Here is a 17,354-nt window from a genome sequence, read left to right on the forward strand (position 1 = left end):
CAGTAATAAAACGTTTCTGCTTTTGGATCGTGTTTGGTTTGGAATATTCATTTAATATTCCGGCACGAAAAGAGGGAAAATAACGCCTCTTATTTAAAAATTAAATTAAGTTGCATTGAATAGCAAACAAACGACGCGATCGTTTTGAATTCTTTCTTCGGTTTGCCTGCAAAAGCTTGAATAAACATCCCTACAGAAGATTGGATCACAAATAGGTCCATTTTTGTCTTAATCATCAAATGTTTAAAATCATAGAATCCTAAGTCTGAGAGGGACCTTGGAGGTCTTCTAGTCTAACCCCCGGCTGAGGACAGTAGTCCTTATTCCATCACAAATAAATGGTTGTCCAGTCTTTTCTTAAAAATTGGACTGAACGCCTAAACCTCGTTTTCAACCGGATGGCTTTGGCTTGCCTTAATTCCATCATTCTTCTCCAAGTTACGACCAAGCAACGATAGGTTGCAAACCTCTTCTAATTTAATTTTTTTTTTAAATTGTTGGGTTAATACAAAACGTCTCCCCTTTCCATTTTTCACTGTTTTTTTTAAAAAAGCTTTTAGCTTTATGCCCCTAGATCAGAATTAGATAAATTCGAACGGCATCACTCCGATAAGGGAATGTGATGGACACCAGCATCCCTTAGCCAAACCCAGACCGAATTTTTCAAATCAAAATTTGGTTTAAAAAAAAATAAATCCCCAGGACTTACAGAGGTAGCCAAGGTTTGCCTCTTGCTCACTGCACCTTATTCTGGACGGTCTTTAATATTTTCTGCGAGGGACGTCCTGCCTTAGGCGTTGCCTTGGGGGGGGGGGGTAAAATAAATCAGCTTTTTTCCCCTCTTCTGGAATCATTTACTGGTGGAGTAGACCATGTCAAGGAAGATTTGACAGGCAAGCAGTAACTCCGAAGAAAAACCCTGGGTTTGACTAATACGATAATGGAGAAAGCAAATTCAGAAATGATGGCTGTTCCCAGGAGGCTCGTAAAGCTTTTTGCAAAAGGAAGAAAACAACCGAACACATTTAACAAAATAACAGCCATAACAGAGTCGGGAGGGACCCTTGGAGGTCTTCTAGTCCAACCCCTTACTCCAGCAGGAAGCCCTATTCCGTTTCAGACAAATGGTTATCCAATCTCTTCTCAAAAACCTCCAGTGTTGGGGCACCCACAACTTCTGAAGGCAAGCCCTTCCACTGATTACAATAGAATCATAAGGCTGAAAGGGACCTTGGAGGTCTTCTAGTCCAACCCCCTGCTCAGGCAGGAAACCCTATACTGTTTCAGACAGAAGATTGTCCAATCTCTTCTTGAAAAACCTCCAGTGATGGATCATCCAGGATGTTGAGACTCTGAAAAAGAGCGCAGAGAAGAGCAACAAAGATGATCAGGGGGTCCGGAGGCTAAAATAGATGGAGAACGGTTGTAGGAATTGGGGATGTCTAGTTTAACGAAGAGAAGGATGAGGGGGGACATGATAGCAGTCTTCCAGTATCTCAGGGGCTGCCACAAAGAAGAGGGAGTCAAGCTATTCTCCAGAGCACCTGAAAGGCAGGATAAGGAGCAACGGATGGAAACTAATCAAGGAGAGAAGCAACCTGGAACTAAGGAGAAACTTCCTTTGAGAACAATTAATCAGTGGAACAACCTGCCTCCAGAAGTGGTGAATGCTCCAACACTGGAAGTTTTTAAGAAGAGACTGGACAGCCATCTGTCCGAAGTGGTATAGGGTTACCTGCCTGAGCAGGGGGTTGGACTAGATGACCTCCAAGGTCCCTTCCAACTCTGTTATCCTTCCTTCCTTCCTTCCTTCCTTCCTTCCTTCCTTCCTTCCTTCCTTCTCCATCACTGGAGGTGTTTAAGACGAGATTGGGCAACCATTTGCCTGGCATGGTATATGTTTCCTGCTTGAGCAAGGGGGCTGGACTAGAAGACCTCCAAGGTCCCTCCCAACTCTGTTATTCTGTTATATGGCACACTCTTGGGAAATAGGAAATTCAAAGTTTTGAATCTTTTACAGCCTGGAATTTTAATTCCAGGAAGAGAAAGATAACAAAGGCTAATTTGGCTTCTAGCAACGGCTTTGGAAATGTCCAGGAAATTGTGTTTAGCTTCACTGGGTTTTAGGGTCTGGTTTTTATTGTTTTTTTTTAAACTGTAGGAAAAAACCAGACCATCTCTGGATGTGACCTCACTTCCACTTCACACAGTCTGTCAAGGAAGCTACAATATCAGCAACCCCCCCCCCTTTTTTTTTTTTTTGCTGTTGCCAGAGTTCTCTGCAAAATATTGCTGGGAAATAAAACATAGCCATAAAAACTCTCCAAGGAATTTAAAACACACACACACACACACACACACACACACAACAAGCACGACAATACAAACAGATTTCTTTCGAAAACAAAACACAGGATGGAAATGCGGCATTAGTTCTGCGTCGGAAATTGGAAATATGAAATCTGTTTAGGCCTAATGATAAAACGGAAAAGTCCCTGCAAATTCATTTCTTATACAGGTAAGTTCCTCGGCTTACGACCAGCACGGTTGCTAAGCGAGACATTCATTCAATAAGTTTTGCCCCATTTAATGACCCCTCTTGCCACAGTTGTTAAGTGAATCACTGCAGCTATTAAGTAAGTAACCCGGTTGTTAAGTGAATCGGGCTTCCAGCCATTGTCTTTGCTTGTCAGAAGGTTGCAAAAGGGGATCATGTGACACTGCGACCGTCATAAATATGAGTCAGTTGCCCAGCGTCTGAATTTTGATCACGTGACCATGGGGGGGGGAATGCTGCAACGGTCGTAAGTGTAAAACACAGTCATTAAGACACTTTTTTCAGTGCTGTTGTAACTTCGAAGAGTCACTAAACGAACTGTTGTAAGTTAAGAGGCTGGACTAGAAGACCTCCAAGGTCCCTTTCTATTCTATTCTATTCTATTCTATTCTATTCTGTTCTGTTCTGTTCTGTTGTTCTATTCTATTCTATATTCTATTCTATTCCATTCCATTCCATTCCATTCCATTCCATTCCATTCCATTCCATTATTCTATTCTATTCTATTCTATTCTATTCTATTCTATTCTATTCTATTCTATTCTATTCTATTCCATTCATTATTCTATTCTATTCTATTCTATTCTATTCTATTCTATTCTATTCTATTCTATTCTATTCTACAGTATTCTATTCTATTCTATTCTATTCCATTCCATTCCATTCCATTCCATTCCATTCTATTCTATTCTATTCTATTCTATTCTATCCCGTCCCATCCTATTCTAATTGTATTCTATATTCTATTCTATATTCTATTCTAAAGGACTATCTGTATTTGGAAAATGCCCTGAAAAGATCATCAAAGAATCTAACATTGTGCTATCTGCCCATAAATCTTTTCAGATCAATCTCCTTCAGAATATTGTATACCAATGGTGGCGAATCTATGGCACGCGTGCCAGAGGCGGCACTCGGAGCCCTCTCTGTGGGCACCCGTGCCGTTGCCTCAGCCTTGCCTCCCCTCGTGACCCCCTCCTCACCAGCAGCCCCCCTGGAGGAGAGTGGCCCACGCAGAGCAACACAGCCAAGGACACGACAGACCGGCAGTGTAGACAAGACTCTGCCCTTACGCCCCATCGCATGCAGTTGATGCTGCGGGGCGTGGGCAGAGGGCCCTGGAGGCCGCCATGGCGCTGTTGGGCTGCCTGGGTGATCTGCAGTGGGTCCTGGAGGTGGTGAGTGGTCCTGTGGGCCGGCAGCATGGGGGCGGGGTAAGGGGTGGAACGGGGTAGGGCCAGTTTTTGGGCACTCGGTCTCTAAAAGGTTCGCCATCACTGTTGTGTACCATTCCTTACTTTTAAAAACTGTGATGGATACCTGATCAGTTTCGCCTTCTGAGCAATGGGTGCATTTGAGCTGGCCACTTTTAACAGTTACTGCTTTCTGACCCAAAAGGTTCCCTGTGTGTTGTGGGGGGGGGATTTAGGGTTAAAAAGGGGCACGTTGCAGCCACCATTTTGACTTTTCTGATCCCCCCCCTTCGGATTTTGGGAAGCAGCCCACCCAAATGCTTCAAATACGTCCATTGGCTCAAAAAAACAAAAAAATTGCAATCGATTTCTGGCTTAAAGGAACCCACAATGGGGTCTGGGCTTTTATTTTGGCTCAATAAACAACAGTGAGATTGTTTCTTTTTGCTCAATTTCCCACAATTAAGTCACAGGGAAAAACAACAACAACAAAAAACCTGAACAGCTTTTAAGGACCGGGCTAATTGCTCAGAGCTGTTCAAGGCCTCTGCAATTTGCTTTTGAGTCATCCGAATTTACTGGAAAAAACGTGGACCATCGAGGCAGTTTCGGAAGAAATTTCATCCAATTACTTCCTGTCACGTTCACACGTTCAAAAGCTGGCTCGGCACCGGGGAAAGCGAAAAAAAAAACCACCAGGAATTCGATTGCCAGGCCCAAAATTCATGGGATCCTAGGTTTGGGAGGGGGGGTCTCCTACCCCAAGCCCTTGACCAAGGTAGGCATAACCCAGGGGTGTCAAATTCAATTTCATTGAGGGCCGCATCAGCATTGCAGTTGCCCTGGGGGGTGTGTGGCCAGGGTGAGTGCAGCCTACTGGGTGGGCGTGGATGGAGTGGGTGTGGCCTACTGGGTGGGCGTGGCCAGCTCTACATCATTCGTGTCAAGGGTGCCTGTGGGGGCCTGGGCAGGAGTGGGACAGATCTGGGGGTCTCTGGCAGAAGGGGGTGGGACCGGGGCAAGTGCCAAGGCGTGGTGCATTTCTTCATTCCTCACAAAGGGGGACCCCTCCCCAGCATGCACCCAGGGGGCGGGGCCGACGCGGCAGGGGCTGGTTCCTCGCTGTTTCCGGACGGCCTTGTGGAGCTAAGACTGAATGCGTTTCAGCATAGATGGCCACCACAAAAGTGTACATTGGCTCCCGGCCGGCCTGGGCCAGGGCCAAGGCAGCGGGGGCCGTTCCCTCACTGTTTCCAGGATGACTTCGGGGGCCACATGAAACCACTTCGCGGGCCGCATCCAGCCCCCAGGCCTTGCGTTTGACATGTCTGCCATAAAAAGACAGGCCACATAGGTTGAGAGAATTCGCACCCTCGTCCTTCCCAGGTGCCATCTAGCCCTTGTTGACGGGCCCAGCCCTCTAGTACCGGCCGGGATGACCTAAAAATTTGACATATGTTTGACATGTCTGGCATAACCCTTCCCTAGCAAGGGAAGAAAACTTTCAGGAGGAAAATGGAACAGCAGACGTGCAGTCTCAATAGAAGACAATCTTTGTGGCTCAGGGTTCAATGGTGGAGTCCTTGGCGCACTCCGAGCTCGGGGGGGGGGATTTCTTGCAGACATTTCATGACCCAACTGGGGGACATCATCAGAGCTAGGAGAGAGGAGGAGGAGGAGAGGATTTTGGGGTCCTTGGCACACTCCAAGCTTGGGGGTTTTCTTGCAGACATTTCATGACCCAATTGGGGAACGTCATCAGAGCAAGGAGGAGGAGGAGGAGGAGGAGAAGGAAGGAGGAGGACTGTGAGGTCCTTGGCCCACTCCGAGCTTGGGGGTTTTCTTGCAGACATTTCATGATCCAACTGGGAGACATCATCAGAGCTAGGAGGGAGGGGGATTTGTGGAGAGGAGGAGGAGGAGGACTGTGGGGTCCTGGATGTTTTCTAAGCTCAGCTGTTTTCTTGCAGACGTTTCATGACCCAACTAGGTAACGTCACTATTGCACTCAAGAGAGAAGGCACTCCAGTATTATTTAGCTGTGTCCTAAAAGAAAGTCAAGAAATCGTCTTTCTTATAAATTGGTTTAATGTGTATTTGTTTTCGGTCCACTTTTCATTTGTTTTTGCTTTTTTTTTAAATTCTCTTTCCCTTCGACGCTAGGTTGCATTTTAATGCTGGGTGCTGAAATTTCATCCAGACACTTATCACAAAAGACAAGTACGTTAGGGGCAAAGGGGGGGGGCTCTTCTTCCTCGGCACATTCCGGAAGAAACCAGAGTCCTGGGCAATGCCGTGGGAAGGGGCTACGAATTTCTAGGGCAGTGACGGCGAACCTTTTAGAGACCGAGTGCCCAAAGTGCAACCCAAAACCCACTTATGCATCGTCGGGTGCCGGCTGGGCGTGGCCCATTGGCTGGGCGTGGCCTATTGGCTGGGCGTGGCTGCGGTGCTAACGGTAGACTGGGTGGGACTAAAAAGTTCAATCAATCAATTCCAACTTTGCAAGATCTTTTTTTTCCCCGCGAGAAGTTGAAATTGATTGATTGAACCTTTTTTTTTTTTGCACATGGCGGCGGAGGCCTAAAGCGAAAAGGTTTTATAAAACCCAGCTGAAGGCCTAGGACTGGGGCGATGGTGCGTGTGCCCACAGAGAGAGCTCTGAGTGCCACCTCTGGCACCCGTGCCATAGGTTCGCCACCACTTCCCTGGAGGATTAAATTGGAGTATGCCGTATTTTTCTGGGTGTCGCATCACATGTCCGAAATATTCTAATTTTCATTTTTTAATTGTTTTGATGAATTCCCTTGGCTTTCTCAGGCGGCTTATCACCTCCTCATAGGTTCGCTGCCGTTCTATGGATACTTCCTCCCAATTAAGACTCAAACGAGATTCCCCAAACATCCGGCTGGCAGAATTCGACTTTGGCACCCGAAGCAGCCCTTTCTCGGCCTTCCTGCTGAGGTGTCATCTTTATTCTGAAAGGGGAGGTGTCCCTTCCCACCCTCCCCAGAATAGGCAGGACAAGAAGCAACGGATGGAAACTAACCAAAGAGAGAAGCAACCTAGAACTAAGGAGAAACTTCCTGACAGTTAGAACAATTAACCAGTGGAACAACCTGCCACCAGAAGTGGTGGGTGCTCCAACACTGGAGGTTTTTAAGAAGAGACTGGACATCCATTTGTAACTGAAATGGTATAGGGTCTCCTGCCCGAGCAGGGGGTTGGACTAGATGACCTCCAAGGTCCCTTCCAACATTATTATTATTATTATTATTAACAACCTACCTGCAAAAGCTGTGAATGCTCCAACACTGGAAGTTTTTAAGAAGAGATTGGACAGCCATTTGTCCGGAATGTATAGGGTTTCCTGCCCGAGCAGGGGGTTGGACTAGATGACCTCCAAGGTCCCTTCCGACCTTATTATTATTATTAACAACCTGCCTCCAGAAGCAGTGAATGCTCCAACACTGGAACTTTTTAAGAAGAGACTGGACAGCCATTTGTCTGAAATGGTATATAGGGTTTCCTGCCCGAGCAGGGGGTTGGACTAGATGACCTCCAAGGTCCCTTCCAGCCCTTTGTGCCTAAGATCCTATGATTCCTGATTGACCTCAGAATCCAATCGCGTCCCCAAGGTTAATGTAGATCCCTACTCTAGGGAAAACTCATCAAGGAGAGAAGCAACATGTGGAACTAAGGAGAAATTTCCTGACAGCGAGAACAATTAATCAGCAGAACGGCTCGGCTTCAAAAGTCACGGGTGCTGCAACCCTGGAGGTTTTTAAGAAGAGACTGGACAGTCATTTGCCCGGAATGCTATAGGGTCTCCTGATCGAGGAGGGGGCTGGACTAGATGACCTCCAAGACCCCTTCCAACTCGGTTATTCTATTCTGTTCTCTAATTTATCAGCGGAATGGCTTGACTTCAAAGCTGGCGGATGCTCCAACCCTGGATGTTGGTTTTTTTTTAAAGAAGAGACTGGACAGTCACTTGTCTGAAAGGGGGACAGGGTCTCCTGCCCGAGCAAGGGGCTGGACTAGATGACCTCCAAGGTCCCTCCGGGGACTCCTCTTCAGCATCACGTAAGCCGCCCCCAAGGCGGCATCGGCGACTTGGCCGTGGACCACGGGGAGCGCAAAGGCCTTCTCCGCTTCCTGCTTCATCACTTCGTTCCGGCAGAGCCCGCTTCCGCTGGCCACGATCCGCTCGGCCCCGGCTTCCTTCAGGTTCCCAGAAGGGAGCATGGCGTGCAGGTTTTGGATCACCCCCCGGCACAAGGAGCGGACCACGTGCCCCAGGGACATGTCGGAGGCCGCGATGTTCGTCACCGAAGCCAGAGTGGCGGGTGCGTGTCTTTCCCCAAAGAGGGTGGGGCAGACGCGGAGACGGCTCTCGGCCTGGCTGAGCCCGGCTTCTATCATCGTCCGGTAGACGTCGGATTCGGAGACTTCCAGCCCTGCAAAAGGAAGAAGGGGAGAAGGTGGAGCAGGAGTTAGTCCTCGCCTTACGACCACAAGGAAGTCTACGGGTTAGTCCTCGCCTTACGACCACAAGGAAGTCTACGGGTTAGTCCTCGCCTTACGACCACAAGGAAGTCCAAGAAAGGGAGGGAGGGAGGAAAGGAAGAAAGGAGAAAAGGGAGGGAAAGAGGGAAGGAAGGAAGGGAGAGAAGAAAGGAAGGAAGGAAAGAAGGAAGAAAATGGAGGGAAAGAAGGAAGGAAGGAGAAAAGGGAAGGAGGAAGGAGAAAAGGAAGGGAGGAAGGAAAGGAAGGAAGGAGAAAAGGGAGGGAAGGAAGGAAGGAGAAAAGGGGGAGGAAGGAAGGGAAGGAGGGAGAAAGGGAAGGAATGAAGGAAGGAAGGAAGGAAGGAAGGAGAAAAGGGAAGGAGGAAGGGGAAAAGGAAGGGAAAGAGGGAAGGAAGGAAGGGAAAAGGGAGGGAGGGAGGGACGGAAGGGGAAAGGGAGGGAGAAAGGGAGGAAGGAGAAAAGGGAGGGAGGAAGGAAGAAGGAAGGAAGGAGAAAAGGGGAGAGAAGGAAGAAAAGGGAGAGAGGGAAGGAGGGAGGGAGGAAGGACAAAAGGGAGGGAGAGAAGAAAGAAAGAAGGGAACAGGGAGGGAGAGAGGGAAGGAAGGAAGGAAGGGGAGGGAAGGAAGGAAGGAAGGAAGGATTGCCTTCCCAGAGTTAGGCCAAGCCCATCCCCATCCTGAAAGACCCTACCCAGCTCAGCCATCCATCCAGCCACCATCTTCACGAACGCGGCCATCACGTTTCCGCCGTTTAGCGAAGCAGCCACCGCCAGATACCGGTTGTCAAAATATGGGAAATATTGCACAGGTGATTTTGGATCTGGAGCCTCCACAGGCTGGAACCCGGGCGGCAGGCGGACCGCCAGCTGGGCCGAGGTGCCGATGTTGAGAACTTGGGAGATGGGAGGGAGGAAAGGGAGAAGAATTAATCCAAAATGAGGCTGCCTTTTTAAAAAAATGAGTTTTCCACAGCGGCCCTGCCTAACCCTTCCTCAACTCAATCAAGTGCCGAAGCATTTCATGTATTTATTTTTACAAATAGCACTCCACTTACCGCCCAAAATTTCTCTTGCTAAGTAAGATAGCTGTTAAGCGAATTTTGCCCCATTTTTATGATCCTTCTTGCCATAGTTGCCCTCCTCCTCCTCCTCCACTCCAGAAGCCCCTTTTCCTTCCAGTCCTGATGTTACTCACCGTGTCTCCCCAAAAATAAAACCGGGTCTTATTTAATTTTTTTGCCTCCAAAAGGGGCACCGGGTCTTATTTTCGGGGTAGGCCTTACCTCACCTCCAGCACCACCCAGCTGGTCCGCTTCTTCTGGGGCCAAAATTCTGCAGCTCCATTCGGGCCTGGATTTTGCAGTCAGGCCTTTCCAGAAGGCCTAAGCAGCCGAGGACCGAGCAATGGCCTTCTGGAAAGGCCTGTGACTGAGAAAGGCAGGCCTGGCTGCAGAAGAGGCCTCAGAAGAAGAAGTGGGCCGGTGAGGGGAGGCCTGGCTACAAGGGAAGCGGGTGTGGGGCGCGTGGGACAGCTCCACACTCCCACCTCCCCCCTAGCTTGATTTTTAGGGGTGCCCCTTGCCCCCAAACTAGGGCTTATTTTTGGGGTAGAGCTTATATTAGGCCCACTCCACAAAATCAAGTTATGGCTTATGGTTGGTGTAGGCCAGGGGTAGGCAACCTTGGCTCCAGAATTCCTGGCTGGCTCAGGAATTCTGGGAGTTAATAATAGTAGTAGTAGTAGTAGTAGTAGTAGTAGTAGTAGTAGTAATAGTAATAGTAATAGTAATAGTAATAGTAATAATAATAATAATAATAATAATAATAATAATAATAATAATAATAATAATAATAATAATAATAATAATAATAATAATAAGAAGAAGAAGAAGAAGAAGAAGAAGAAGAAGAAGAAGAAGAAGAAGAAGAAGAAGAAGAAGAAGAAGAAGAAGAAGAAGAAGAAGAAGAAGAAGAAGAAGAAGAAGAAGAAGAAGAAGAAGAAGAAGAAGAAGAAAAAATAGTAGTAGTAGTAGTAGTTGGAAGGGACCTTGGAGGTCCTCTAGTCCAAACCCCCACTCAGACAGGAGACCCTACACCATTTCAGACAAATGGCTGTCCAGTCTCTTCTTAAAAACTTCCAGTGTTGGAGCATTCACCGCTTCTGGAGGCAGGTTGTTCCACTGGTTAATTGTTCTAACTGTCAGGAAGTTTCTCCTTAGTTCTAGGTTGCTTCTCTCCTTGACGAGTTTCCACCCGTTGCTTCTTGTTGAATTCCACGAGTCATAAAAGAGCCGAGGTTGCCTACCCCTGGTGTCGTCCTTACTTTCGGGGAAAGTAGTTCAGGGGTCCCCAACCCCCGGTCCGTGGACTGGCACCGGGCCGTGGCATGCCAGCAACCGGGCCGCGCAAACAAGCAAAGCCCCATCCGCGGGATGCAGGCAGCACACGAAACCACGCACCCTCCAGTCCACGGGAAAACCTCTCTCCACGGAACCGGTCCCTGGTGCCCAAAAGGTTGTGGACCTAGTTGGGTCATGAAACGTCTGCCAGAAAACCATCAAGCTATAATGTTATAATGTTATTTAGTTTTATTTTTAATATTTAAAATTATGTTAATATTATGGTATTTAATAATTGTATATTTGTTTTAAAAGAGAGTTAAAGGAAGTTATAGATTTGTTAGATTAATAGTTGATTAATGTTAGTTAGATTATGATTATTTTATTGTTAATCCTGTGATTGGCTCTGGGAAGTGAGGGGGGGAGGGATGGAGGGTTGGGTTTGGGGGAGGGGGGATTTATATTGTAAAATTTTATAAAATTTTATATTGTAAAATTTTATAAAATTTTCAATTAAAAAAAAAAAGCTCAGAGAGCACCAAGCGCAGCGTCTCTTACAAGCCGACATTTTCCTGCCACGCAGAAGCATTTGGCCTTAGTCAAGTTCAACATTTCCGTGGGGTTTCAGGGGCAGCTACCTGCATCACTGTCTTCAGACATGCAAGAGTAAACTGAGCATTGGAAATCTCCCAGGGCTATCCCAACCTTGGTTCCGGCTGGGACCCGGTGCCACGGTTGGCAGGTTTCCCCAGCAAGGTCTCCGGAATCGACCACTTCAGGAAGCAAACGGATGGGAAAGCCAGAGTCTTCCAAACTAAAAAGAGAAGTAGAAATTGTGTGTGTGTGTGTGTGTGTGTGTGTGTGTGTGTGTTGAGGCTGAATAACACGGGCCGTCCTTAATGTATAAGCACAATTCTGGGAGTGGAAGTCCACCCATCTTAAAAGCAGGCTAGCTGGGGAATTCTGGGAGTGGAAGCCCACCCCTCTTAAAGCAGGCTGACTGGGGGATTCTGGGAGTGGAAGTCCACCCATCTTAAAGCAGGCTGGCTGGGGAATTCTGGGAGTGGAAGTTCACCCTTCTCAAAGCAGGCTGGCTGGGGAATTCTGGGAACTGAAGTCCGCCCCTCTTAAAGCATGCTGACTAGGGGATTCTGGGAGTGGAAGCCCACCCATCTTAAAGCATGTTGGCTGGGGGATTCTGGGAGTTGATCCACCCTTCTTCAAGCTACCNTAGTGCACAGATCGTAGTGTAAACGGTGTACCGGGTGGCCAGCGTCCCCTTGAGGCCATCCGCAGACTTACAGTTTAGTATTCCAGGATTTTTCTATGGTACTGAAGTATCCCCAGGCGGCGGCATTCTGCACGGACATCTGTGGCTTCTCCCGGCCACACAGCATGGCTACGACATAATCCTGGATGGTGCCAGCAGCAGTGTAGGGTGCCAGGAAATCTGGCCTAGGTAGAGAGGAAATAGAAACAGTTCAGAGACAGACAGACAGACAGATGGATGTACAACTCTACATCTATTGGAAAAACTGACTGGCATAAAACTATTATACAAATATATAAAGAAAGAAAAGATCTAGGAACAATCAAGACCATCTCAGGGAGGTGGGTGGCCTATAAATGGAATATATAAATAATTATTTTGGGGGAAAAAATGTTTTTTCCTGGGAACCGTGAACACCAGCGTCTGCTCAGGGAGATAGGCAGCGTATAAATGGAATGTCAAATTTAAATGGAATAAATTTAACCGTATTTAAAGTTGAATTGCCGCTATCCTACTTGCCACCATTCCAAGTTACAATGGCATTTAAAAATGCTGCTTACAATCGGTCCCTGCACTTACGACCGTCACAGCAATCCCAAAGTCATGTGATCAAAATTCAGGCATCTGGCAAACCAGCATAAATGATCTAGCACTAGCCATGGCACTTATATACCGCTTCGCAGTGCTTTACAACCCTCTCTAAGCGGTTTACAGAGTCAGCATTTTGCTCCCCAACAATCTGGGTCCTTGTTTTACCGACCTCGGAAGGATGGAAGGATGAGTCAACGGTGAGCCGGTGAGGATTGAACTTCTGACAGTGGGCAGAGTCAGCCTGCAATACTGCATTATAACTACTGTGTCACCACCCTTCCTTCCCGTTTTCCTTCCTTCCTTCCCATTTTCCTTCCTTCCTTCCTTCCCATCTTCCTTCCTTCCTTCCTTCCTTCCCAAGCAATAGCACTTAGATTTATATAGCGCTTCACAGGACCTTTTACAGCCCTCTCTAAGCGGTTTACAGAATCAACATATTTCCCCCAACAATCTGGGTTCTCATTTTACCGACCTCAGAAGGATGGAAGGCCGAGTCGACCTACAGCTGATGAGAATTGAACTGCCCAACTGTTGGCAGCCGGCAGTCAGCAGAATTAGCCTGCAATACTGTATTCTAACCACTGCGCTACCACAGCTTCCTTCCTTCCTTCCTTCCTTCCTTCCTTCCTTCCTTCCTTCCTTCCTTCCTTCCTTCCTTCCTTGAACACTGCTATCATGTCCCCCCCTTGTCCTTCTCTTCATTAAACTAGACCTACCCGATTCCAGCAACCGTTCCTTTTATGTTTTAGCCTCCAGTCCCCTGATCATCTTTGTTGCTCTTCTCTGCACTCTTTCTAGAGCAGTGGTGGCGAACCTATGGCACGGGTGCCAGAGGCGGCACTCAGAGCCCTCTCTGTGGGCACGCGCACCATCACCCCAGTCCTAGGTCTTCAGCTGGGTTTTATAAAACCTTTTCGCTTTAGGCCTCCACCGCCGTGTACAAAAAAAAAAAAGTTCAATCAATCAATTTCAACTTCTTGCGGGAAAAAAAAAGATCTTGCAAAGTTGGAATTGATTGATTGAACTTTTTAGTCCCATCCAGTCTGCCGTTACCACCGTAGCCACGCCCACCCAATGGGCCACACCCAGCCAATGGACCACACCCAGCCAATGGCCATGCCCACCCGGCACCTGACCATGCATAAATGGGTTTTGGGTTGCAGTTTGGGCACTTGGTCTCTAAAAGGTTTGCCATCACTGTTCTAGAGTCTCAACATCTTTTTTACATCGTTGTGACCAAAACTGGATGCCGTATTCCAAGTGTGGCCTTACTAAGGCATTGTAAAGTGGTATTAATACTTCACGTGATCTTGATTCTCTCCCTCTGTTAATGCAGCCCAGCACTGTGTTGGCCTTTTTGGCAGCTGCCGCACATGGCTGGCTCCTGTTTAAGGGATTGTCCACTAGGCCGCAGAGTTACCTGTTCTTTAAGAGCCAGAAGATGGTGGCACAGCCGTATCCAGAAGCCACGCTGAGGTGCGACTGAGGCGCAGGGAGGGAAGACAGGAATTGGGGGCTGCAGCGGCCATCTTGCCAGGTGATCAGCTGACTGGCTTTGTCCGGCTGAAAAGTCCACCGGCCTCCATTTTCGGTCCATGTGCAACCTGGAAGAGGCAGGTGAAGGACCACCAGGTGCCAAAGTGACCACAACCATGCTTGGAATTGTATCGGCCGTCCTTGACACACAAAGGCCCCTGTGTAGCACTAAACAGTCCTTGACTTACAACAGATTCGTTTAGTGACCATTTAAAGTTACAACAGCACCAAAAAAACCGACTTATAGCCGTTTTTCTCACACAACCGTCGCCGCATTTCCGTGGTCACGTGATCAAAATTTAGATGTCTGGCAACCGACTCGTACTTACGACGGTTGCAGTGTCCCGGGGGTGTCACGTGATTCCCTTTTATGACCTTCTGATAAGCAAAGTCTATGGGGGAAGCCGGTTTCACTTAACAACTGCACTGATTCACTTAACAACCGTGGCAAGAAACATCATAAAACGGGGCGAGATTCATTTAACAACGGATCCACTGAGTAACAGAGGTGAATTGAACGGAAATACATTAATTTAAATCAAAATCAAAATAAAATACAATTTAAAACGCAACCCTTTTCTTCCCTTTGACGGAACACAAAATCCGCGTAGCACTGACTTTAGAAAGAACTATTGATAGTTCTTAAAACATAAATACGTGTTTTTTTTAAAAAAAAATGAAGAGTGTTTTTTTTTCAAATGAATAAATAAGCCAGGTTGATTCTATTCTATTCTATTCTATTCTATTCTATTCTATTCTATTCTATTCTATTCTATTCTATTATTACTCTATTCATTATGCTATTCTATTCTATTCTATTCTATTCTATTCTATTCTATTATTACTCTATTCATTATGCTATTCTATTCTATTCTATTCTATTCTATTCTATTCTATTCTATTCTAGATTGGATTAGAAGACTTCCCAAGTCCCTCCTAACCGTGTTATTCTGCTTTCTGTGTTCTAAATCTTACCTTTCCCGGCTTCCCAAAACATCACCCCGTGCATCTGTCCAGAAACGCCAATGCAGCAAACTCTTTCCACAAAAGCCGGAGAAAAAGACACTAGGCAACTGTTCAAAGCTTCAATGATTCTGTGGACATCCTGCTCGTTCTCCTGCGAGAGAAAGAAAGAATTCATTTATTTATTTAAATTGAGATGACGCTTACCTCACTTCCTCTAGGTGGGAGAAAGAATACATTGGGGAAAAATAAAGGAGAAGAAACAGACTCGTCCGCAACAGCCTATGTGCCTGTCTTCAACAGAAAACATCCTGCAGCCGAGAAGGCTCCACACCCATTTGCACCACTCAGGTGACCCTGAGGACACAGGTAAATCTCCAAGTGGCCTCAACGACTCTCTAAAAGAAGGCAAAGGACCAGCTGTCTGCAAGGAGTATAAATCCTTCCATTCCCCACCATCCCAGTCAGAGCTGAAGAAGCTTCTGGGATGAGAAGTGAAACGTCTTCAAAGAGAAACAAGGAAGTCCACTCGCCTTTTGAAAAAAGCCCCTTTGGGACAAACGAGAAGAGAGAATGAATGTTTTACGCACGAGAAAGACAACTGAAGAGACTTTCTTGGGTGGGTGTCTTTTCCCACCAGTTATTCAAACATGATGACATGATAGCAGCATTCCAGGATTTGAGAGGCCGCGACAAGGAGGACGGGGCCAAATTATTCTCCAAAGCACCAGAAGGCAGGACAAGAAGCAATGGATGGAAAATAATCAAGGAGAGAAACAACCTGGAATTAAAGAGAAAGTTCCTGACAGTGAGGACAATTAACCAGTGGAACAGCTTGCCTCCAGAAGTCGTGGGCGCTCCATCACTGGAGGTTTTTAAGAAGAGACTGGACAGTCACTTGCCTGAGATATTATAGGTTCTCCTCCTTGAGAGGGGGGCTGGACTAGAAGACCTCCAAGGTCCCTTCCAGATTCTATTCTATTCTACTCTACTCTATTCTATTTCTATATTTTATATTCTATTTCTATATTCTATTCTGTTTAATTCCTATTCTATTCTATTCTATTTCTATATTCTATTGTTTAATTCCTACTCTACTCTATTCTATTCTATTTCTATATTCTATTTCTATATTCTATTCTGTTTAATTGCTATTCTATTCTATTCTATTTCTATATTCTATTCTGTTTAATTTCTATTCTATTCTATTCTATTCTATTCTATTCTATTCTAGTCTAGTCTAGTCTAGTCTAGTCTATTCTAGTCTATTCTGAGGACTAGGGGGGACATGATAGCAGTATTCCAGTATTTGAGGGGCTGCCACAAAGAAGAGAGGATCTATCTATTCTCCAAAGCAGATGAAAGCTGGACAAGAAGCAACAGATGGAAACTAATCCAGGAGAGAAGCAACCTGGAACTAAGGAGAAACTTCCTGACAGTGAGGACAATTAACCAGTGGAACAGCTTGCCTCCAGAAGTTGTGGGCACCCCATCACTGGAGGTTTTGAAGAAGAGACTAGACAGTCACTTATCTGAAATGGTATAGGTTCTCCTGCTTGAGGAGGTGGTTGGACTAGATAACCTCCAAGGTCCCATCAAACTCTATTCTCTATTCACCTTACCCGCAACTGAGCCTCTTTGATGAGCACATCGGCCTGCACCGGCTTGGTGCAGCTGGCAACCAGGGTGGGGACCTTATTCGTTTTTTCCACCAGGACCACTTTTACGGATGTGGTGCCCAGATCGATGCCCAGGATGCACGGGGCGGGCAGCCCAACGGACCTCCGTCTTTCCTGCGCCATCTGAGGTTCCTGTCTTGAGGCCTGCAGTCTGGATCACCACCGGGAAAAATGAAACCAGATCAGTCCTGCATCTGCTCAAAGGGGGGTGGGGGAGGGGGGGGAAAGCACAGCTGTCAAGTTAATGATTTAGAAGCTAACCAGCTGATGTAATGTGAGATTTATGATATAATGATGGGAATGACTCAGCAGGGTCTGTGTCCCTTTAAGAGCCAGCTGGGTCTGTGTCCTTTTAAGAGCTTTGTATAAAAAGGAAGGCTCCGTAGATTGTGCTCCTCTCTTCTGTTTCCTGCTGTAACTGTTGTGTGTTGGAGACTGCTGTATTAACACATGTATGTATATTGTTCCTGGTGTATGATATTGTAGATCAGGGGTCTTCAAATGTGGCCCTTTTGTGACTTGTGGACTTCAACTCCCAGAATTCCTCAGCCAACTGTGGCAAGAAAGATCGTAAAATAGGTCAAAAGTCAGTTAACAAATGTCTCACTTAACAACAGAAATGTTGGGCTCAATTGTGGTTGTAAGTCGAGGACTACCTGTGTTGTTTTTGGACGAAACAGTGGAGACCTCCAAGCAATG

General features: G+C 46.7%; 1 protein-coding gene across 1 annotated transcript; it reads right to left on the reverse strand.

Moving 5' to 3' along the window:
- Positions 1-5,170: 5,170 nt before the first annotated feature.
- Positions 5,171-16,778, reverse strand: SHPK (sedoheptulokinase). The gene is made up of 8 exons (XM_015826497.1): positions 16,599-16,778; positions 14,989-15,130; positions 13,898-14,081; positions 11,919-12,071; positions 11,255-11,430; positions 8,970-9,170; positions 7,800-8,210; positions 5,171-5,190 (listed from the first exon to the last, which is right to left on the reverse strand). Exons 1-8 carry the CDS (start codon positions 16,776-16,778, stop codon positions 5,171-5,173), a joined length of 1,467 nt encoding a protein of 488 aa, XP_015681983.1.
- Between the last annotated feature and the right edge of the window lie 576 nt (positions 16,779-17,354).

The sequence above is a fragment of the Protobothrops mucrosquamatus genome, unplaced genomic scaffold, assembly GCF_001527695.2.
Source record: "Protobothrops mucrosquamatus isolate PMUCROS unplaced genomic scaffold, P.Mucros_1.0 scaffold3155, whole genome shotgun sequence".
NCBI classification, from domain to species: Eukaryota; Metazoa; Chordata; class Lepidosauria; order Squamata; family Viperidae; genus Protobothrops; species Protobothrops mucrosquamatus.